The 24,384-nt window shown below is 39.5% G+C and overlaps 1 protein-coding gene across 14 annotated transcripts in view; it reads right to left on the bottom strand.

Annotated features, from left to right (window-relative positions):
• TENM1 (teneurin transmembrane protein 1) overlaps positions 1 to 24,384 on the bottom strand; it is a 1,415,133-nt gene that overhangs the window by 319,780 nt on the left and 1,070,969 nt on the right. For 13 of the 14 annotated variants that reach the window (XM_075132522.1, XM_075132521.1, XM_048862940.2 and 10 more), the window contains one exon: positions 22,400 to 22,660. In XM_075132522.1, the coding sequence (XP_074988623.1) occupies positions 22,400 to 22,660 (261 nt within the window). Of the gene's footprint in view, positions 1 to 22,399; positions 22,661 to 24,384 lie in introns of those variants that run through there. The other variant, XM_075132525.1, reaches the window with a different exon arrangement.

Below are 24,384 nucleotides of genomic sequence, written 5' to 3'. Positions count from 1 at the left end.
GAAACATCACTTTGCTAGAAAGTCCCCAAAGCTTGAAAAACTTATTCACAAAAACTTGGTGCTGACTCCAAGACCCACATATTCCAGAAGGCCAGTTTTATTCACACATGGAAAAAGTCTCCTGTGTGTGTGGATTAGTAGGCCCAATGGCTGTTCCTTGAAAATTATTTCAGAAACTAATACAATCATTTTCCCAATTAAACGGCTCACATTACCTCCTCCTGGCTTCTGTGTGCTTTATTTTTCAACATCATCAGTGCATTATGCTTGTTTTGGTATTCAGTACTCTGAATGTTATTGATCTAAATTAATCACAGAATCATAGGGTTAAATAGGGTGACCAGATGTCCCGATTTTATAGAGACAGTCCCGATTTTTGGGTCTTTTTCTTATAGAGGCTCCTATTACCTCCCATCCCCTGTCCCAATTTTAACATTTGCTGTCTAGTCACCCTAGGGTTAGAAGTCACCACGAGGGTCACCTAGTCTAACCCCCTGCCAAGATGCAGGATTTGTTGCGTCTAAACCACCCAAGACAGATGGCTATCCAGCCTCCTTTTGAAAACCTCCAATGAAGAAGCTTCCAGAACCTTCCAAGGCAGTTTGTTCCACTGTCCTACTGTTCTTACAGTTAGGAAGTTTTTCCTGAGATTTAATCTAATTCTGCTATGCTGTAGTTTGAACCGATTGCCTCTTGTCCTGCCCTCGATGGCAAAAGAGAACAACTTTTCTCCATCTTTTTGATGGCAGCCTTCAAGTGTCTGAAGACTGCTATCATATCCCCCCTTAATCTCCTCTTTTCCAAACTAAACATACCCAGTTCCTATAGCCTTTGATCATATGGCTTGCACTTCATCCCTTTAATCATCTTTGTCACCTGCCTCTGGATCCTTTCCAGCTTCTCTACATCCTTTCAGTACACTGGTTACCAAAATTAGACACAGTACTCCAGCTGAGGCCTAACCAGCGCCAAGTAGAATGGTATTATCACCTCCCATGACTTGCACGCTATGCCTCTGTTAATACAACCTAAAATTGCATTTGCTTTTTTTGCAACAGCATCGCATTGCTGACTCACGTTGAGGTTGTGATCCACCACAACTCCCAGATCCTCTCAGCAGTGCTGCTGCCAATCCAGTTTTTCCCCATTCTGTATTTGTGCATTTGGTTTTTCTTCCCTAAGTGTAGTATCTGACATTTCAGAGTAGCAGCCGTGTTAATCTGTGTCCGCAAAAAGAAAAGGAGGACTTGTGGCACCTTAGAGACTAACAAATTTATTTGAACATAAACTTTCATGAGCTGTAGCTCACTAGCAGCCAGCATGTAATCACTAGCAGCCAGCATGGATTTACCAAGAACAAATCATGCCATACCAGTTTGATTTCCTTCCTGGACAGGGTAACTGCTTTGATGGATATAATATATCTGGACTTCAGCAAGCACCCCCTCTCCTAACTCACTCATGGTCATGCGTTCCCTCCATAGGGGTGACGCCAACCTTCCTGCCCAAAGGTAGCAGGTCAGAAACGAAGAGTGGAGGGTGGAATAAGGGATGTAGGGAGATGCTGGGAGAAGCAGCCAATCAGGGGAGGCTGTGACAGACGGGGAGAAGAGGCGGGGGAAAGCAGCAAGGTACATCTGTGATTGCCCTGTGACAGGTATATTCACATTATAGACCTGAACTAACTCACTGCATATTTTGGAGGTCTCAGCTACACCTTTAGATTAGATTCATTCCTGAAGGAACTGGGCAGTGTCAGCTACAACCCTCTGTGCCCACAGGGGCAACCGTGTGAGAGGTGGTAGGGCAGGAGAGAGCGCATTTTCAATTGTGGCTGAGATTCCACAGGAACCTGCTGTCAAAGGCTACCCTGGAAATGTGCTCAACTGGCTGAGAACCGTAGGACTGGAAGGGACTGCGAGGGGTCGTCTCGTTCAGTCTCCTGCTCTCATGGCAGGACTAAGTATTGTCTAGACCATCCCTGACAGGTATTTGTCTAACCTGCTCTTAAACATCTCCAAACGATGGAGATTCCACCACCTCCCTGGGCAATTTATTCCAGGGCTTCACCACCCTGACAGTTAGGAAGGTTTTTCCTAATGTCCAACCTAAGCCTCCCTTGCTGCAATTCAAACCCATTGATTCTTCACCTAGGTAACAGCCTCACCTGCCCACTTTGCTGACTGCTCTGGCTGGCTTCAGATGTCACTAACAGAGCAGGGGGTGCTGGTTGTTTGTGTTTCATTCCCACTCCTGAATGATATTTTTTTATTTGAAATCTGCAATCTGGGTTCAGCCAGATGTTTGAGGACTCTGGATCAATTCTGTGCAAAACTAAACAGATTCTGTCATAGGTGTCAACTCCGTGCTTAGCACCCACTGGCAGCCTGCTCTCCCCCATACCCCCAGAGCCTCCCATCCACTGTTGGTCCCGCCGATCAACTTCTTCCCCTCTCTCCCAGCTTCTCCTGCCCACCGGGATCAGCTGTTCTGATGCATGCAGGAGGCACTGGGAGAGGGAGGGAGAGGGAGAAGGGGAGGAGAGAGGACAGGGCTCACTCAGGGGAGAGGGTGGAAAGAGACAGGGCGGGGGCTGAGTTGGAGTGGAGCAAAGGAAAAAGTTGGTGCCTATGGTTTCTGTTCACAAAGGATTCATCAGAACTTTTGGGTGTAAATTTACACGGGTTCACAGCCCTCCACCCTGAGTCACATTTTGTTTTGTGTTTGAAAAAACCCCTAAAATTCAAAGAGTAAGTCAACTAAAGCCACCTGCTTTTGTCTGGATTTAAACACAAGTAATTTGAAAATGCTAAGTATCTACTCAAAACCATATAGATTCTTCTCTGTGAAGACTGTTGCCTCAGACTTGTCCTAGGTTTGCTTGATCCACAGCTCAAGTTTGTTAAAAGTTTAACAAAACTTAGAAAACCTTTCAGATAAACCTATGTCAAGTTTCAGGTTTGAAAGGAGGGTTCTGTACTGCCAGTTCTGTACTGTTTTATGAATTAGACTTATTTATAGATTAGTGTAATGGCTTTGAAGAAAATATTACAGAGGGGATAAAGAATGTGTTAATTTAGATTATGTGGGTTTATTTATCCTTTTATATACCACTACTATGTGATACATGTACTGTTAAAATTACTGCAATGTACTTACAATTTGCCATTTTAAAAAAAATCTTCAATATAAAATTGTCCCTCTCTTTTTTCTCCTAAAACTTTATTTTTTAAGCTTTATATAATGATTAACCATAATCAGATTTATAAGAAAAATTTAGCTGTGGTAGATAGGTAAAGTACTGAAGATGTCCTTCCATTTGACTTTTCCGTTAAAAGGAAATTAGATACCAAAAAACTAAAAAGAAGATGCAAGCTAGGAAGATACTTGCAGACAAAATGCAGAGATTGACTGGAAAGAAAAGATGTAAACAAAAATGAATGATTGAAATAATGCAGGCCACTTCAGACATGAATGAGAGGCACTGAAGATCAGAAATAAATTATTATATCCTAAAATGATCCAATAAAAAATTGAAACCACACTGCAGTAATCAGACAACATACTGGAAAAAATACAGGTTATAAAAAGAAAAAGGAGCTTTCAAGTACTTCAGGTTATTAGCTGTTATGGAGAAATCTGTATTCAGGAAGAGATGACATTTTAAACAAAATACGCACCCAATCAAATTCAGTTGAATTTGCTGCTCAAAAGGAAGTGAACTATAAAAAGTGAAAAGCCAGAACGGAGACAGAAGCACAGACTAGAATAAAAATAATCAATGCAATCATCAATAGGAATGTTGAGTTAAACATTGATGGAATACACCACCATGCAGGCCTGAGGAAGAACGACTCAATTTTTATTTTTTCCATGGGCAAAGACAAACAGAAAGTCACCATGAAGAAATTAAACACTCCACAAAAAAAGCATATGAACAATGCCCCACATAAGAAATTAAAAAGAAAACTGCTTAATAATTACAAACACTGATGGAGAAAAACACTATGTGTTCAATTGTACCTTTAAAGCACTGCTTTATGTAAAAAATGTTGAAGGAGTGCGGCTATTGTACAAGCCTTTACAAAGATGCATCATCTGTTCCCCTCTGTGCCCAGTAAGCTCCATTAGCTGGGGCAGAATGGAAAGTAGGAGCACAGCTTCACCACTTTGTTGCTCTGTTTGTAGAGGCCCAGTTCTAGCACGGCAGCAGCCCTGTGCCTGCTGAGCTCTGAGCCTGGCCTTTGTCCACAGAATTAAGGGGAGAGCGAGACGATGTTTGAGTTCTCTCTTTTATATAGTTTCAGGCCAAATTGTGTGGTAAGGCAGGGGTGCAAAGGCCCCCTTATGCACTTATGTCACAGTCACAGAAAGTATCACAGGAGAGATGGTTAGGATCCACAGAGTTGCTATGTCCCTTCCTTTCACTGGTGGGCAGGAAACAGCAGAATTGGGAAGGGACTTGGCAGAGCTCTGGCTCTATCCCTCAATGCACTGGCTAGCGGAGATGTGCCACCCAACCAGAGAACGTACACTATGTCAGGTATAGTAGACCTGGGGCAATTTATTCCCTCCCCAGAAACTACAAGTTCACGGCACGACAGTCCTTGATTCACAGAGCAAAAAAGCTGGGTTTTCAATTGTGTTAGGTTACTACAGTTGAAAAGGATGCAGGCTAACCCATCTGAAACTGTATTAGTTGGCTGTGTAAAACCAGCGTAGGAGCCTAGGTTACAGCATAATGAACTAACATGGGTTTAAACATGTTAGCCTGCAATCTACAGGTGCTTTTCAATCATATTTAGCTAATTTGATTGAGCTCATACAAACAAAAACCACTCTCTTTTTGCTTGTCAAAAGGCGGCCTCACTCTGGGCTTGTGGCAAACTTATGACTAAAGCCTTCACGAGTACATCTGAAAGGCAAAAAAGAAGCTCAGCAGTTATTGCTTGAAAATAATGCTCCCCGCCCATCCCCTGTTCCCAAAATCAGTTTTGTGAAAGGAAATCATGTTTTATTACTGTGATCCTGCCCCAAGAAGAAAAGTTACATAATCCCCAGGATTTTTTGGCAACCCCAGATGCTATTTTGCTTTTTATAACAGATCCTTGAATCCCTACTAGTGATTAGTACAGTATTCCATGGTATCTTTTCTTCCTCATGCCGATTACTACAGGAAAATTCTTTAGCGTAATGCATTACCAATCCCAGAAGCCAACTTTATTACAGAGACAGTTATCTCCATCTTGTGCAGATCACTGGTTGGAAGACATCACAAGACACACCATTACCTTTTCAAGGAATTTGGGGACCTACAACTCAGATGTGTGCTATTTGTTGGATTTTTGTGGGGATCACAATATGGATTGTCAAATATTTGGAATGCAAATTTAAATGTTTCCTTCAGTTCTCATCCATGTACGTCATACTGCAACTTGTCAATATGTGCTCACAAGGCACCAGAAGCCAGCAGCACGTATATCTCACACTTTCTGAATAACTATGCAACCAAATGATACACAAGATCCCAATATATCATTACAAATATAAGCAAATCCAAAACTAATGTGAAATTCATATATCAGCTGGAAACTATTAACTTGAAAACTTTATCAGGCAACTAAATTTACCAGTCCAAACAAAATTATACCGAAAAGCACAAATTCAGTGCATGCAGCATGATTCCTATGCTTCAGTAGACATTAAAATACCAGCTGTAAAAAGCTTAGTGCAATGGAGCAACAGAAAGTATAAACTCCAGCAGCACTGTTTGGGGAGAAATGCATCAAATGTGAGGACATACTGAAACCAAGGGGATACTTTGCCCAACAGCAATTTAGAGTAACAAGAAAGGCAATAACTCAATAACTGTTACCAAGGTCAAAATTGCATGTAGCTGCAATTATTGTTTTTATACAAAGTACAAACACATTTAATGAAAGATAATTAGTGCTGAAGAAGAAAAAATAGTAAACAGAGTTTGAAATCTACATCAGAAAATGTAAACAACTCCCTATTGAGTAAATGTGTTCTATACCACTGACCTAACTACATCAGACTCAGAATGTGTATAGGTAGGGTACAAAGGCCCTCCTCCACCTGGTACTTCCACATAGGATGCAGGCATTTTTCCAGTGTGCAATGGGAAGCCAACTGGTGCTGTTTTCAGCACTTAACTGAGACTGGCTGTGTAGCAAGGTGGAAGGAGAACATGGCCAAGGTCCCAGGTAGGCACCAGGGATGAAAGTACAGTACATCATTATCAATAAGTGTATTAAGTATGCTGCTCTGTATGTCCCTGCAGTTCCTCCAGAAACATCATGACTCACTCAGGCAATAATGCCTCCAGACACTTCGGGCAGAGTACTCTCTTGTCCAACTCCTCCAGTGTGGCACAGGTTATACTGCCCTTAGCAGAGCCCAAATGGAGAGAAGGATGGTTCAATGGTTATGGTGCTAGCATAGGTCTCTGAAGACGTTGGGCTCAATTCCCTACTCTATTACTGTGAGACCCTGGGTGAGTCACTTAGGGTTGGTTTACATAAGAAAATTAGGTTGGTTTAACTATGTCGGTCAGGGGCATGAAAAATCCATACCTGTGGATTAAACGACCTAATCCCTGTGTAGACAGCATTAGGTCAATGGAAGAATTCTTCTGCCAACCTAGCTACCGCCTTTCAAGGAGTTGGATTACCTATGCAGACGGGAGAATCCCTCCCATCTGTAATATGGGCATTATAGTATTTTCTTCTCTCACAGGGGCCTTGTGAAGTTAGATAAATTAAAGACAGTATGCGCTAAGCTATTATAATAATGTGTGCTACTTAAAATAGATAGGTTTCAGAGTAGTAGCCGTGTTAGTCTGTATCTGCAAAAAGAACAGGAGTACTTGTGTCACCTTAGAGACTAACAAATTTATTTGAGCATAAGCCCACCAAAGCTTATGCTCAAATAAATTTTGTTAGTCTCTAAGGTGACACAAGTACTCCTGTTCTTTTTACAATAGATAGATATGTGTTCTACTAGAAACTACAGGTACAATTCTCCTTTTTTGGAACATCCAGTAGATCTCCAGTGCCTATTCTGCACATGGAATTTGTATCGATATCTAAAGAAGTTCCAGGATGAATGTAGAGAGTTGTGCTGCAGATAAGAGACTTTAATGTTATTGCACTAACCTACACACACTTGAAAGCAGAAAGGAACTACACAGAAGATAGCTCCTTGCTAAAAGATACCAGAAGAAAATATCAGAAACACCAGTATAAAGAGCAGGGAAAAGAAATACCCCAATGACAGAAGATGAGCAAACATTACAGCCAGTGAAAAAGCAAGATATGATGATGAAAAATGTCTGTCTGTATCTATTCAGTCCTCACTCGAGAATATAATTTACTGTTTAAAGAAAGTTTATTCAAAGAAGGATCCAGTTAATAGAAGGAAAATCTTTCAAGAAAGTATCTCGCTGAAAATACAGTATCCTGAAAATATTCAAACCGCACAGTACTTGCATGACAAAAAAAAAAAAAGCAAAAATGAAGAGAAAATAGAGAACAAGTCTTGGAATAAACCACCATAAAATACTTTCAATCCAATTTAAAAGGGTAATTTCAACATCAACTTTGAAACAAACGGCATGATAAGTACATCCATGTAAAACAAGCCCAAAGCAACATTCAAGAGTTGCTCATCATAATCATTAGGTTCAAAAGTCAAAAGAAAATTAACATCTCATCAATAGCAGGATATAAAACTGCTGCTCCACAAATATACCCCAAAAAGAGACAGAATTGTCTGGTTCAAACAAAGACATGCTCTTGGCAGCATTTATTAGTCTGATCAATACTGAAACCAAATGGGAAAGTGAAAAAGAAGAAAAATAAAAAATTATGACAAGAAAAGTAGGGACAGTTTATACACTGCAGCGCTAGTCTTATAAATAAGTTCATATGCAGCCAATGACTCTAGTATTTGGGGATGAAGGTCCACAAATGTAAACTGTTTTGGAATTTAGTTCTGAAAACTTGATCTACTTTAAATATTTAAATTTAAATAGTTCATTGCCTTTCTCTCATCAGCTTGAAAATACTTCAATATGTCATACTGCCCTTACCTTCAGAAGCTAATGGTGACTATCAGAAAACAAAAAAAAAATAATGCACAAAATTTATGGGAGTGGGGGATGGGTACAATTAACTATATACAGCTCATTGTGCCCCTAGCTCTTCTTAATCTCCATGATTTTTCATATTCCTTTTGGAATCTGCGAGCAGGGTGTGTGGTTTCAGGATCTGTGCAGTTTGTTGATCTATTTACTGGCCATGACTGGCCCATTCACAGCTCCACCTGCACACTCCCATGGATTGGGCTGCTATTAAATTTCGCTTTATGATGCAGAGGAATTTGTGGAGTCCCTTTGCCTTTTTCTTTGCTGCCTAGCTTTCCAGAGAGTAGAAACACAGTTATTCCACTGATTTGGGGCTTTTGTGGCTGCTTTGCAGCCTGTAGGATTGCTCCCTAAATACATCACCAATGCACCTTGGGATGAATATATTATGGACAGACGCCAACGTAGTATTCTACGTCAAAAGTTAGCTGTGTAATCTGAAGTCATTACATGAAATCTTCATTATATGGCAGCTGAGGGAGAAACTTCAGATAAAGAAGGTAAGTAAGTATTCAACATAATTAGGACAAATATAAACATGAAATGTGAATCTAATTTAAATATTACTCAAAACATCTGTTAAGAGAAAGGAAGCAGCCTGCAGGAAGTATGCAGTGCTCCTAGGTATTTATAGGTGATATCTCTTAAGATTTTGTTACAAAAGATGAAATTGGATTTAAATATAGAGAGGCATATAAAAGCTATTAAAGGTGACAAAATTTATATATGAAACATTTCGTTTTATTTCAGAAGATAAGGTATATGTAAGCAAGATGAAACAAAGTGCATTCATTTGTACATCATTCAATGTGTTTTGCTAGTTTTAATTTAAGCTAGTATGATTTCAGACATGGCCTCTGATCACAGCTCTATTGTCTATGGCAAAAAAAAATGTGGAGGGTTTTTATTTTTATTTCTCTTTCACTGTTAGTAAATTATCAAGGTTACAGGTAAAAGAATCTGTCAGTTACATATTATTCCAACATGCCTGTTTCATTTAAACTCTCCAACTAAACCTATTTACAGATGCAAATATTTCCAGTTTTACAATGTTCTGTCATCTGGTAATATTGATTATTCTAAATAATTTGCATTTGTGGTGATCTTCAGAATATTCACTATTGCAATTTGAAACAAAAGATTAACAAATATTGAACAATGTTGTCACAGTTCAGGCCAACTCCAACTTTATTCTCTGTGGTCCCAGCCGTCATCTCTCTTGGGCAGAGACTAATGTGTCTCTCCTTCCTAACCTGGGTTTTTCCAGGCTGCACAGTTCCCTGTGTACTCTGTAATCCCCAGCAAGTCAGAGTGTCTAAAAGGCCAGCGTCTGCACGTTGCTTTCTCTTCAAAAGCTATGAATGGTTGTAATTGCATACAGTTTTAAGTGGCCACTCAACTCATTCCAAACAAGCACATCTATTCTAAAGGTAAAAGCATTAAAGAAAAACATATTAAGAATGATAAAAGAACCTAGACACATGCTAATAAGCTTATCAGAGATCAACCTCCCACCCCATCTCCAACAGGGGCTCTGGTCAGTGTCAGTCCTTCCAACCCTTTCCTAAGGATTGGAACCCTTCTCTTGGACAGAAGGTCCTGTCCGTTCGCTGGATCAGAAAGATTACTCTGAGTCACTTTAAACTCAGGCTATTTATCCCAAACCCCCTTCTTTGTTTGTTGGTCTCTCGAAAATCCAGTTTGAACTAGCAGAGACAAGCCTCTCTAGGAGGTGGCACCTTTCTGGACATATATCTGATTTGTGTCCAGCCTGGACATCAGGAAGGGTAACATAGAAAAGCCAGTAGGAGAATCTCCCTGGACATTCAATAACAGATTGAAAAGTAGCCACCCTGCAACAAAAAAAACTTCAAAAACAGACTTCAAAGAGAAACTACAGAGCTACAATTCATTTGCAGACTTAACACCATTAATTAATAGGGACTGGGAGTGGCTGGCTCACTACAAAAGCAATTTCCCTTCTCTTGGTATTGACACCTCCTCATCAATTATTGGGAGTGGACCACATCCACCCTGACTGAATTGGCCTAATCATCACTGGTTCTCCACTTGTAAAGTAACTTCCTTCTCTTGATGTGCCAGTATATTTATGCTTGTATCTGTAATATTCACTCCATGCATCTGAAGAAGTGGTTTTTTACCCATGAAAGCTTATGCCCAAATAAATCAGTTAGTCTTTAAGGTGCCACCACACTCCTCATTGTTTTTGTGGATACAGACTAAGACGGCTACCCCTCTGATACTTGTTATATTGTGCACATAGTGAATTAAACAGGTAAAAAGAAGGCAAAAAGGACCAGGAAAGAGCAATAATTTCTCATCATATTAGGACTATGTATTAAATTACCCTAGGAGCTCTCATACGGTCAAGAGAAAATGATGTTTAGATTAAATCTCGCTAAATCTTAAAAGGATAATTTGTTAGTATTTTCCAGTTTACTACCATTGCAGTATTGATTTGCTAGATCCCTTCTTTCTATTTTACTTACACTAATTCAATTTGAAGCAACTGAAAAGCAACTTGTTGAAAACAATCCCTAGATATTTCTTTTATTTAAAGTCTCAGGTCAAGGGTACAAAGAACCAGTAAAACAAGATCAAATTACTCATTCCGGTGGCCTAAGGTAATATCTTTAGTTAATCAAAGTTAACAACTTTTCTGGCAAGCCTTGATTTGGACAAAAAGTGCTTTACTTACAGTTTTCAGAAGACCATCTTGTAACATGATGAAAAACAGCTTCCAACCATCAGATCAATTTAGCAAGACTGTGATTCTAACCCTAGGAAGATGCTTAGAACTCAGAAATAAAATAGAAAGATTTTTGAAAATCTTTACAGTGATTTAAGTTTGTTAACATTACAAAGTGACAGTTTGATGTCGGAAAATGTTAAGCAATGGAAGAAAAATTGTTATACTATCTCAGGTAGATGATAAATTTACTTCTTGAATTTACATGATAAAATATGCTATATTTTTATAAGTTCCCTCTTTTTCCTGCAACCCCTTCACATGCTTTCGTATTAACTCCATACGCTTCTAGAGATATTTACAGTGCATCCTTTCTAAATCAAGGATAGGAAAGATGCCCACCATACCTTAGATTTTAATATCAAGGACATGCATAACTGTCTATGCAGGGCTGGGGCCTAAGTATCCCTTCAAAGTGCTTTTGAACTATTTTTTCATGTTATTTAATTAAATCAATTGTTTCACAATTATTATCTAAAGTCCTGAAAATATTACTAAGACAGACAAAAAAGGATATTGTGTTGAAGTACAAAGTCAAAAAGGAATGAAGTGACAGGGCCAAAATACACCAGGTACTTTGGAGTTGTGGAGAATTATAGAAGTGAAAAATAATAGTGAAGAATTTTGAGTTCTGGATGAACCAGAAAATAATGGATACCATCCATTAACACACCATTTTGTACACCTAATTTGTTCACTTAGGGTCAAATCTTCTCCATTTATTTGAACAGGAGTAGGATAGAGCCCTTAAACACAATGTGTATAGTGCCAAAATTGTTAGTTGACAGAAAACAGTATGTATTGCATGAAAGTTTCACATCTGTGGGGTTTGTTTCAACAACTGCTAATGCTGGCAAGCCACTCTGAAATGTAAAACCACTTGCCTACTAGATATCAATGCTCCAGAATATCACAGTATTCTGCAAACAGCGTGTGACGGGTTCAGTCACAGAGACCTTCTTGGGATGGTCACCTAATGTGCTGGAATTACCTCTGAGCCTGTTTTCCCGGCCAGCATGGGACTCCAGAACCCTGCCTTATTGAGCCAGACATGCTAGCCTGCTGCAACACAGACCCAGGTCTTGTCCATGCCCCCAAAGCTGCAGACTTTAATCAAAAACTGCTTAGCAGGTCACCTATCTCCAACACACCAGATACCCAGTTCCCAATGGGATCCAAACCCCAAATAAATCTGTTTTCCTCTGTATAAAGCTTGTACAGGGTAAACTCATAAATTGTCCACCCTCTATAACACTGACAGAGAGATATGCACAGCTGTTTGCTCCCCCAGATATTAATCACTTACTCTGGGTTAATTAATAAACAAAAGTGATTTTATTAAGTGTAAAAAGTAGGATTCAAGTGGTTTCAAGTAATGACAGACAGAACAACATAAGTCACCAAGCAAAATAAAGCAAAAACACGCAAGTCTAAGCTGAATACATTAAGAAACTGATTACAAATAATATTTTACCCTCAGAGATATGCCAATAAGCTTCTTTCACAGACTAGACTCCTTCTTAGTATGGGCCCAATCCTTTCCCTGGTATAGTCCTTGTTAGTTCCAGCAGACATCTTAGGTGTTAACTAGCAGTTTTCACATAACTGGAAGCCCCCTTTGTTCTGTTCCACCCCCTTTTATAGCTTTGGCACAAGGCGGGAATCTTTTGTATCTCTGAGTCCCCACCCCTCCTTCTAAAAAGAAAAGCACCAGGTTTAAGGTGGATTCCAGTATCAGGTGACATGGTCATATGTCCTGTGAGACCCCAGCCTCCTTTCTTCCAGGGCTGGCCTGAACGCACCCAAGAAGGTTTGCAAGTAAACAGACCATTTACAACCAATTGTCCAAGTCAATGGGAGCCATCAAGCTTCCGAACCACCATTAATGGCCCAGACTTTGAATAATTACTATAGGACCTCAGGGTTATACTTCATATTCCTAGTTTCAGATACAAGAATGATACATGCATACAAATTGGATTAACACACTCAGTAGATTAAAAGCTTTGTAATGATACCTTACAAGAGACCTTTTGCCTAAAGCATATTTCAGTTCCATCATATTCACCCTTATATGCATATTTCCATAAAACATTATGGAGTGCAACATCACACAGAGAAACTGCTTTTCAAATGCAGAGTTTTCAGATTAACTGAAAATAACATGTCCTCCACATTAAGGAAATCTTGATTGTTAACTATATGAAGTCACCTAAACAATAAAGTTCCACACCAATATCTACAAGATGGATAATTTCAATTTCTACCAGTTTTTTTTAATTTGATTAATTATTTATATTCCAAAGGAAGTCTATAAAGAAACTGCAAATATTAAAGTAGAATCAATGATTTATGGCAAGGGGAAATATAAATAAGCTATCACAAAAGTTTCTCCATAAAATAGATTCTAGTCTCGTTTATAATTTTAAAATGTAAAGTTTAACTGAGAGAAAAGAGAAAATTATTTTGTGTCTACTATAATTATTCATAAATATAGTTTTACCAATAAAGCATGCTGGTATAGAGGTGACCATTGGTTTGAGTGAAACTGCACCTGCGTATCTAATGGCTGGATTTGTCCCACTGTTATCCTTATAATATGACACCAAAGATTTGTGAAAAACATATGAAAAAAATATTTAGACCCATCACTATGGAGGGTTTTCCAGTGAAGGTACCTGTAAATTATGCTCCCAAGAGTGGGTATAAACACAGCAACATCATTTGTATTGACTTTGTGGAAACATATTTTCCTGTTCATTCTCTTCCATCCACAAAACACAGAAGGCTAAGCAGAAAGAGGAATAATAGCCCATGTAGCTATCTTTTCTTTCCTCACCAACCCTTACCCATGTGCATTATCCCCCCACGGAGCACAGAGGAGGGAAGCATATTTGTCAGTGTGATTTTTTTTTTTAGCTCTATTGTCCAGTTTAGCCCGCTCTGGTATAACAATTAAACCTGGCTGTTCTCTTCAAGTTCTCTCTCTCCTTCCACCCCTCAACTTTGCAATGAAGGAAAACAAAATTGTAAGGCTAAAAATATCACAATCTTGTGTAAATATACTGCTGCATTTGCCATGCTGTAGGCAAAGGTCACGGACTATAGAACACCACAAATATTTTCCCCAGTTCCAAACATTGTTTCAATGAGATGTAGTGTAGAGCATTAAATATTGCCAGCATTTTGCCCTCAGTGTAGTGTCTGCTGCTGTAGAAATAAACATTGTGAACAGCAAAGTTTAAAAACACTATTTACTGATTTTAAAATATTACAATTCAACTATAAGAATAAAAACAATACATAGGGCCAGCTTACATTGATACACTGATTCAGCTCCCAGTGAAGTCAAAGTAACAAATGCGTGCATTTAAAGGACAGAATTTGGCCCATAATATTGAAAAATAACTGGCCATGAATAATAACTATGTTTCATAAATGTTTGAAATGTCAGCAACAGATTCAATGTTCTCAAGACATTACAACTGAATCAATGTTACATCAACAGATGTGTCTCATGCATAGCCAAAGCAATTCAAATGCCATGCTTCCGTTGAAATACTAACATTTCCACAGGAGCCCTTACAAAGTCCACTGCAGTGTCTTAGAGTCTCCTACAGAGCCGTTACAATGTCAAGTTATACTCTAATATTCCTGGCAATGTCATTACCATGTCATTGCAGGGCCTTGTGTACATTCTTTGGAGCTGTATCAATTGTAGATAAAGTATGCAATATAGGTTGTACTATTGTTAAAAACAAAATGATGCAAATGTAAAAAAAATAAATAAATCCAAAAAGCAATCCAACAGCAACTGAAAATCCATGTATATAAACAACATTAATGGCCTCATGTTCCAAATTATCTAAGGCAGTGGTTCTCAAAGCCAGTCCACCACTTGTTCAGGGAAAGCCCCTGGTGGGCTGAACCAGTTTGTTTACCTGCTGCGTCCGCAGGTTCGGCCTATCACGGCTCCAGGACAATGGGGGCTGCGGGAAGTGGCGCAGGCCAAGGGATGTGCTGGCCGCCCTTCCTGCAGCCCCCATTGGCCTAGAGCTGCGAACCGCGGCCAGTGGGAGCTGCGATCGGCTGAACCTGCGGACGCAGCAGGTAAACAAACCGGTCCCGCCCACTGGGGATTTCCCTGAACAAGCGGCGGACCGGCTTTAAGAACCACTGATCTAAGGGAAGATCAGGTTTTCAGGGCCTAGATAAACTCCACAACATTCAGGAGATTCAGCCATAAGGCTTTGCAGACTATGCACAACTCAAGTGGTTTGACTATCTCTTATGAGTGTCTGGAGTTCGTGTCTGATAGTGCACATCCATGATTTTATACACAATCTATGCTACAATATCATGACACAACAATGCAGATTAGAAATGGACAGAGTAACATTAAATTTTAAATTACCTGGATGGTGTGGGATTAAGTTGGATCTTTACCCCTTACATTGTCAAGGCAGTTTGCCGAGATTTAGCTGCATTATTCGACCTGAAAATTGGTGGGCCAAGTTCTTATCTCAGTTGGACTAGTGAAATCCAGAGGAATAACACTGAAGTTAAGGGGCTGACCCAGTGTTTAATTTGTAATGAAAGAGGTGCTTGGGCTCAAGAAGTTTTTTTAACTTTCAGAACTGACACAGCAAGCCCAGAGATGCCAGGGACATGAACGGCCAAGTCTAGGTGCCAGGATTCAGCCCTGACATAAATTAAGCACTGGCTGACCCCATATTTAGCAACAGGAAGTTTAAACAAAAATCTTGCCTAATGATTCATATGGATAAACTGTTCAGGAAATGTACTGTTATTATGATGTAGTTGTTGGTAATCATTTCCTGTGCGAAGATGGGGTATTTGAACGCAGGGGAGAATGGAGAGATGAGTCTGATGATTTTGTTTGTTTCCAAAAGAACAGTAAATAATATCAGAATTAATTCCAATACTCTCATCATCTTGCATTAAAATGTGAAACTTTCTACTTCTTCCTGCGAGTGGTATTCTAATCTTACTAAATTCAAAGTAAATCTACTGACACCCAGAGTAAATGAAATTGGAAACTGACTGCTGCTGCACTTTTCAACAGTAGATCTTAAAGTGCTTTATAAATTAGATGAACATCATTATCCCTATTTTACAGATGGGCATATCAAGCAGGCCAGTGGCTGAGCAGGAAATAGAACCCAGGTCCCTCGAGACCCAGTCCAGTGCTCTATGCACTAGGTCACTGCTCCCATTTAAATGTGTTAAATGAATAAATTTATATAGATTATAAAATTATTAATTCAACATTTTTTCACACAATTAAACCCAAATTTTATCTGTAACCTAAATACAGTAAGGCTTTATAGTAGGGAGACAACAGTGTTTAGGTTACAACACTGAAAGCAAATTCTGATCTCACCTAAAGTGGTGTATATTAACTTTAATGGAGTTATGTCTGATTTACACTGGTGCATGTTAAATCAGATTGATAGAGCAGGGCTAGGAGATGGAGACCCTAATATTGCCACAGATTCAGTGTGTGACCTTGTACAAATCACTTATCCTATCTGTGCTTCATTTACCCCATGTGTCAAAGTAGGATAATAATGCTTTGCTAGGTATTGTTAATATTATTAAAACACTTATGACCGCACATCGTGCCTGATCCTAAGCCCATTAAAGTGAAAGGCAGTGTTTCCATTTTCTTTAGTGGGTTTTTTGTTTGTTCTGTTTTTTGTTGGTGTTTTCAGGTAAAGATAATTATGTTATGAAAGAAATCCACTAACCAAATCTCAAGAGCTGTAAGTCAGAAATAGCAATGCAAAACGAAGACCAGATCCTGTACTTCCTTGGATGAGTACAGCAATTGAAAAATCAAGTACACAACAGATGTATATACATTTTGACAGCATTCTCAATAGCAAAAATAAACTTTATTATCACTCTCTAACTATGAGATATTGTAATTTTGTTACAAACATACAGGTACATAGGATTTTTTTTTACATAAATTACTAAGAATAGTATGCTGATAGATTTAACTACTGAAGCCAATTAAAATTATATTATGATACGATGTAATAGAAAATATGATTTTAATGGGTTGAGGGTAATTGCTGACCTTTTCAATGCAATAAAATTTACTCTATTTTTATAAATACAGTTAAGGATGTCATTGTGTAACTTTTCTGCTGCAGGTCTACCGTCACACATTATACAGTAAGAGTGTACATTTATAACAGGCTATTTATAGCATTGCTGAGTTAAGCAACAATTCCCAAGAAATTGGTCATTCATTACTAGTAGTTAATGTATATTTTGCTTAGCCTCAGGCACAGCTGAAGGCAGTTTGTGCACTAACAGGCTATTATTAATTGTCATTAACACTAAGAACAACTAATTTAAATCAGAATATTTGTACTCAAACAATTTGTTCAATGCTTCCTAAACAAGAGTGTGTTTAAGTAATGATTATGACAGAGTTGGGGTGTCTGATAGGAAAATAAGTTATCTAGTAAACTATCAAATGGAATTACTCAGTACATAATAAAGAATGATGATTAGGTTCATAAAGAAATTCAAGAGAAAGCATACATCTTCCACCAGCTACTTTGAGTAAGAAATTAGTAACTATAAATAGTACAAACCAGGGATATTAAAATTGTTACATTCAAGACTTAATATTCCCTAAAGATGTTAAATATGGATCTAGTATTCTTAAAGTATCCAATTAAATGTGCAGGCTATGTTGTTCAGTTGGATTTAAGTACACCATGTAAACATAGTAAGCATTTTTATATAACCAGATATCTTAACTCTTTCCCCATATTAGATTATTTTCAGAATAGAAAGCAAAAGATGCGGTGTTAACTCAGAATCATGTCAACCACGTAGCCAAGTTAAATATTGCCTGTCAAAATACTGTAATCTAGAGACAAAAAAATTAAGACTCTCTTGTGATCATATCTTTGCCCAGCTATGCTTGAAGAAGGACCGGAGAAACTGGATGTGATTTGATTAGGCCCCAGCTTTATTCTTGTTTGGGAGCACCCGGCAGACAAAAGTGAAGAGTGCAAGTAATTCCATGATCATTTTCATATTTATCCAGAGGCTTTCATCAGCTCTCCCCCTTACCCATCCTGGACTCCAGCTAACCCGCTGATGAGACCTGACTCCCCACTGAAATGAAGGGAGGGGGAAGGCTATAAAGGGAGGGGTCCCCTTGCGCCAGTCAAAGCAGTTCCGAACTCCCCATGTTTCCGCTCCTTTAACAAATGCCTCCTTTGAATCTTTCACCAATCCATTTTATCTGATCACTGTATCCCATCCCTACAGAGTACCTACACTGGACTCTAACTCCCGTTCCATGTTTGCTCCAATTAAGCACCCCCTAAATCTGCCTGGGGAAGGCAACCCCCCCCCCATTTTGCCTTGGCCAATCTGGTGGTGAGGGAGAAATTCCATCCCAGCCCCCCAAAAAGGAGCAAGTAGCGCAACTCCCACAGAGGATCCTGACAACCTGGTATTTCACCACTTCTGTGGGTGGGAGTCGCTCCACCTGTCCCAGGTAAAAGATGGCTTTTCCTTCCCAGCAGGGACCTATATCGTGCCCCCTCTCTTCCGGTCAGCTGAAAGAAGGGGACGGATGGGTCAACATCCACATGCTAGCCTGCTTTGCACTGCCATATAAGTCACCCCATGTCTTTCTAACCCCTTAAAGAGGTACACACCTTCCTCTCACAATCTTAAAAGTGGCCCCCTGCACCTCACTCAATGTGCAGTGTGATCATTATTTTTACATATGTAGGGCCAATTTTACTCTCAGTTACACCCAGAAGTCTCCAGGGTAACTCATCTGATGAAGTGAGCTGTAGCTCACGAAAGCTCATGCTCAAATAAGTTTGTTAGTCTCTAAGGTGCCACAAGTACTCCTTTTCTTTTTTCAGGTGTAACTAGGATACATTTTGACCCATATTCTTCATGTGGTTGGATGACTTCTTGTACAGAATGAAAGGTATTTATCCACAAGAACAAATTAACTATACAATACTCGCATGTGGGCGTGGGATAAGAAAAAATGTATTTAACCATCCCAAATAGATAAGAACTGTCCAAGCTGTTTAGATCACTTTTTTACTATACACATATAATTTAATATATGGTCTTCTGAAGTCCTTATTCTTAATTTATTCAGCCCTCAGCCAGGGAAAAACTCACACTGGCATTAATGAGAGTTTTGCTTGAATGAAAACTGAGAAAGCACTTCAAGATCTGGCCCACTGAAAATACCATTCAGTAGTGTGTAGCATGCAAGAGTGGATTTGCTTGAGATCAACGTAAAAGAAGCATTCTACCACAGTCCACATCTTTGGATCCTTCTAATGCTGCCATTTAAATGTGGTTATCTATCTGTTGTTACGATACTACACTTTTGGAGACTAAAGGAAAGGAAAATGAGACTTTTTCATACTACAAGTAATGAATATAAGTTTTAAGAAACTAAATTATGGAACTAATAGAAAAGCCATTTTCCCTTAATTTTATTCTAGTTGCAAGAAGCCATTTTCATAGACCATTTGGACAAACCCTCTGAATCCAGGATTTCTGTAGGTCTCTTCTTCTCCAGGTCTCACTTTACAGGTCAGGTAAGACAGGCTTTGGGGAAGAAGAAACAATATTTCACAACATAATTTTCCCCCTTTCAACCTAATAATGCAGTCACCCAATTTCACACCACAAACGTTCATTGAGGTGGCCTACTAAGAAATTTGCTGATGGTGAAGAAGTCTATTTTCACAGTAATTGAGAAAATACTGGTCTCTGTGCACATCACATGACATTCAAGGATAAACTTAGCACATCTGGTTCATGAAGAGAGTCCTAAGTGTAAAGGGCTGGGCAATTCACTTAGGTTCATTCTTTATTACTACAATTATTTAAGACTTGAAAAGACCAGTGTTCAGAGAGTGCTTTTTTTTTTTTTACACTGTATGCAAGTCAACCTAGCACAGAACATAGTGCACACGCACATGCACATCTCTTGCTTCAAGTCCTCTGACCATGAATTTATTTATAAACTTAACCTGTGAATGAAAACTATTAACTCACCAGTAGTGGCCTAAATCCCTGTAGTCTCAGAGTTTATCCATATGCTTTTTACAAACCTATAAGTATTGCTGTGTCCCATCCATAAGCGGAGAAGTACAATGAAGCCTATGATATCAACCCCGACCCTGTCGATTCCCCAGAGTGAGAACTGGGAGTTCAGACAGATAATGCCTCTTACCAGTATTCTTAGTTCCAGTGCCCTTCCCAACAGCAGTGCAACACCTCAATTTTCCCTCAACCTCCTATTCCCAATCAGAGGAGAGGATTTGGGACCCATGGCTGAGAATGTAACCTAAAACAGGCACCTTGATTAAAAAGTAGTGACAAAAGATTTATGGAGGACTAGGAGTTATGGGCTTAATGCAGCAATCACTGAGTGAAATCTATGGCCTGGACTATGCAGGGGGTAAGACTAAATATTCCTAATAGCCCCTTCTAGCTTTAAAAATCTATGAATCTACAAAAAGTTACTCCATCCTCAAAACCCTATAACTAGGCCTCCTTCCCCCAATATCATGCAGTCCCTGACTCTTTCAATGCATAGGGAGTAAAGTAATACCAGCGTCCCCCTCCATCCACAACTACCCAATCTGCTGTCAGAGGAAATTTGTTACTGACCCCAAATATGACATTTAGTGTAACACTATGACCAGCTGACTATCACAATGACCCAGCCATAAAAAAGTGTTGCAAGCAAAATTTGACATCTTTGCCAAACAGCCAACCACATCTCAAGGTGTCAACTCCAAAAACCTTAAAATAGTGGGCTGGAAAGATCCCCTTATCTCCATAATACAAGTAAGTGTGCTCCCTTTGCAATCAGCATTCCCTTTAAACATTCCAGTACTGAGCAGGCAGACAATCCCTGGGCAGGCCATATTCAAGCCTGCTAATCCTTATTTAAGAACCAGAATGCCTAAAAAGTATTGTGAGTGGAAGGAAGGAGGTCCATATCCAACAGGCAGAATTCAGGTGACAGATGAAAGAAGGCAATACTTGCTCTCCATACAAGTAAGTGGCAGCACTCACATGACTTAGATGCTAGCAAAATAACAAAGAACATTGGCACAGAAGACTTAATCCTCAGATGGATAAAGCACATGAGGGAAGTCATGCTCCTGTAACTTTGAAGATATATGGGACATTTTCACTGGTGTACAAGGGGAATTGTATAACGATCACCCACAGGACTAATTATAATTACACTATCAACTTTACATATGATCTGAACTCGAGTACCGTCAAAACATATACTACATCTACAAAATCGACATTAATCACAGGACCACTGTATCTCTACTAAAACAGCACTACTCTGAATGCTACAATGGTATCAGTTATTTTCATTGCCCCCTTCTGATATTTTCCTAGCCAGTAAAATAGGTGTGTGGGTGTATCTCTTTAATATGAATTCGTTCACAATTTCTATACTGTAGCATACATGTATAAATACAAAACTAGAACATGGGATAGGCCTACTCATACTTAGTGGAAATATGTGATAATATTTATTTACCTATTTTCTGAAATACTCAGTGGGGAAATTATTAGAAAATATTTCTATTTGTTGCTTGCTACAATGAGGTGAATAATGCTTTGATTTTCTTACTAACTTTTTTAAAAAAATTCTACCTTCTGGGAACATTCAAATACTACATAAGCATAAAGCCTGGAAGAGAACACAAACTTTTTCAACAATAGTGATAAAGCCTTACATACCACAAGGATCACAGACACTAGTGATGAAAGAGACCTATCCAATCCTTTTGGCAGAAAAAGCAGGGCTGTGCCCCCAGTATGTTTTTTTAGCATTTTGCCCAGTATGACAGGAGTCTGAAGTAAAGGGTTTATCCCACCTCCACAGGAGATTATTGTAAAGTGTACAAAAAAGAGTCTGATCTTGAAAATACTTAATATTGGGCATAGCACTTTTAACTGAGGTTAGTACCATTGGAGTCAACTGGAACTAGTCAGTCTGAAGTACTATGACCAGAAGCCAGTGTTTGCAGAATGAGCTCCTACTTGAAGTACATCCACTACAACTGCATTTACAGGATTAAGGGCATGATCCAAAGACCACTAAAGTTAACGTCAATGGGTTTCAGATCAGTCCCTATGTTCCTAATCTATGCAAAGGGGAAGCTAACATTGCTTCCACTGTTAAAAGGAAATATACAAATTAACCCAAAACATCTTCTCACTTTCATATTTTCAGTATATACTATGAACATAACATAAACATAATTTAAACCTTTTGATTTGACTATAGAATGAGTATCTATAGAAAGAGAAGAAAAATAAACAAGAAAAGAAAAGGTTCAAATAAGTCGCTCTTTATATTTTAGTATACTATACGATTGCTTTATTACCATTCTCTCCATCAGACTTCCTTTCATGGTCAGTGTCAGTGAGTGACAAAGGTGAGTTTGCCCGGCTTGACAAACAGGAACTGTGTTCTGATTTCATCCCCGTCATCCACATCCTCAGAGTATGATCTGGTGAAGCACCACCTTCAGTCTCAGTATCCACATCTGAACCCATCTCCAATGGGTAACCACGTTGAGATACACCATGCAAGTCCGTCTGGTAGCCAGAGCACACGATGTGTGGATTTTCACAGAATTCCATCTCTGAAACAAACAAATGTTCAGAGAAAAATTTTGAGATTAGAAGCAATATTCTCTTTAACATACTCCATTTTGGGAAATCTATTTTAGCATTATAAATACAACAGATACAGAAAAGTCTTTTGATTCAATGACTCTGGGATCGATCTTGCCTTTTGAGGTTCCTTAATGTAATGAATTTTTTAAATGTATGCTGTAAATTGTGTATTAATGTATTTTAATTTTATTCCTTCTATTCTGGTAGGAATGTATATTATTAAAGTATTGACACACACAAATTTAAGAATTAGTAAAATTTTGTAGCATTAGTTTACCACAGAGCTGAATGAACACCAAATAATGTATGCAACTGATAATGTCAAGCCAATATACTGATTTCACCAACATGATTTTTTCCCCCTAAATTTTTCTAAAATTAATTCAGTCCCACAAAATAGAATCCTACTCAATATCTTTTGTCATGGAAAATGTTTGGTGAATTCAGTGTCCGTAAAAGATGAGGAATTCACAAAACTTTGTTTGAAATTCTCTGGTAAATCCACAGGAGACAAAGAATGTTTACTTACCAGTTACTACGGTTCTTTGGGCGTACTGTCCCTGCATATTCACACTTACAGAATGTGGTTCTCCAGTGCCACTGAACTTCAGAAACTTTCTAGAAAACCACTGACTGTTAGGACAGCACAAGTGCCTCTTCATGGGACTGAATAATCAGAGCCACAATTTTAATGGGCTGTACAATCCTCAACCATTTCAGTCACTCCACACACAGCATAGCTGTATAACAGTAGAACTTTGGAGAAGAGTGGAAGGTGGGCAGGACTGAATATGCAGAGGAGACACTCTCAAAGAACCACAGGCAAGTAACCTATCTTTCTTCTTTGAGATAGCCTCTGCATATCCTCACCTGGGAAAAACAGACTCTCAGAAACATAGGTTGAGGAGTTTTCATTAAAGGATTGCAGAACTGACCTCCGAAATTGAATATCAGACCCCTACTCCCAGTTGAGAAAGTTGTGCTGTGTACAGCGGTATAGAGAACTCCTGGTAGCTGCCTTGTAAATTTCTATGATGGAAACAATAGAGCAGCGGTTCTCAAACTGTGGGTTGGGACCAGTGTTCCCTCTAATTTTTCCCACCCATGTGTGGAATTAATTTTGTTATGCGCACCAATGTGTGCAAATTAATGGTAGATGATTATTTGACACATCACCTCCATATTGGTGCATATAACAAAATTCATGTGGTGGGGATGAGGGGTTCAGAGTGTGGGAGGGGGCTCAAGGCTGGGGCATAGGGTTGCGGTGCAGGAGTGTGAGGGCTCCGGCTGGGGGTGTGGGCTCTGGGGTGGGGCCAGAGATGAGGGGCTGGGGCAAGGGTAGGGCCATGGTGTGTGGGGGAGGGCTTTGGCTGGGAGTGCAGGCACTGAGGTGGGGCTGGGGATGAGGGGTTTGGGGTGGAGAAGGTGCTCTGGAGCTATGGCAGGAAGAGAGGACTCCCCCCAGCTCTCTCTCCCAGCAGCAGCACCTGGGCTGGGGTGGATAGGCGCCTCTCCCCCGGCTGCGGAAGCTCCAGGACTGGAGTTGGGTTCAAGAAGAGGTGCCCTGGCCATTCCTGGGTCCAGGCACGGCTGCCCGGGTTTGGGCCAAGCTGCCCTGGTCGGGTCTGGGCTGCGACACGCTGTGTTGGCTGGGGCCAGGCTGCCACAGCTGGAGCCAGGTTGGGCG

The sequence above is a fragment of the Caretta caretta genome, chromosome 9 (assembly GCF_965140235.1).
Source record: "Caretta caretta isolate rCarCar2 chromosome 9, rCarCar1.hap1, whole genome shotgun sequence".
Lineage (NCBI taxonomy): Eukaryota > Metazoa > Chordata > Testudines > Cheloniidae > Caretta > Caretta caretta.
This window is presented reverse-complemented; position numbering and strand designations above follow the sequence as displayed.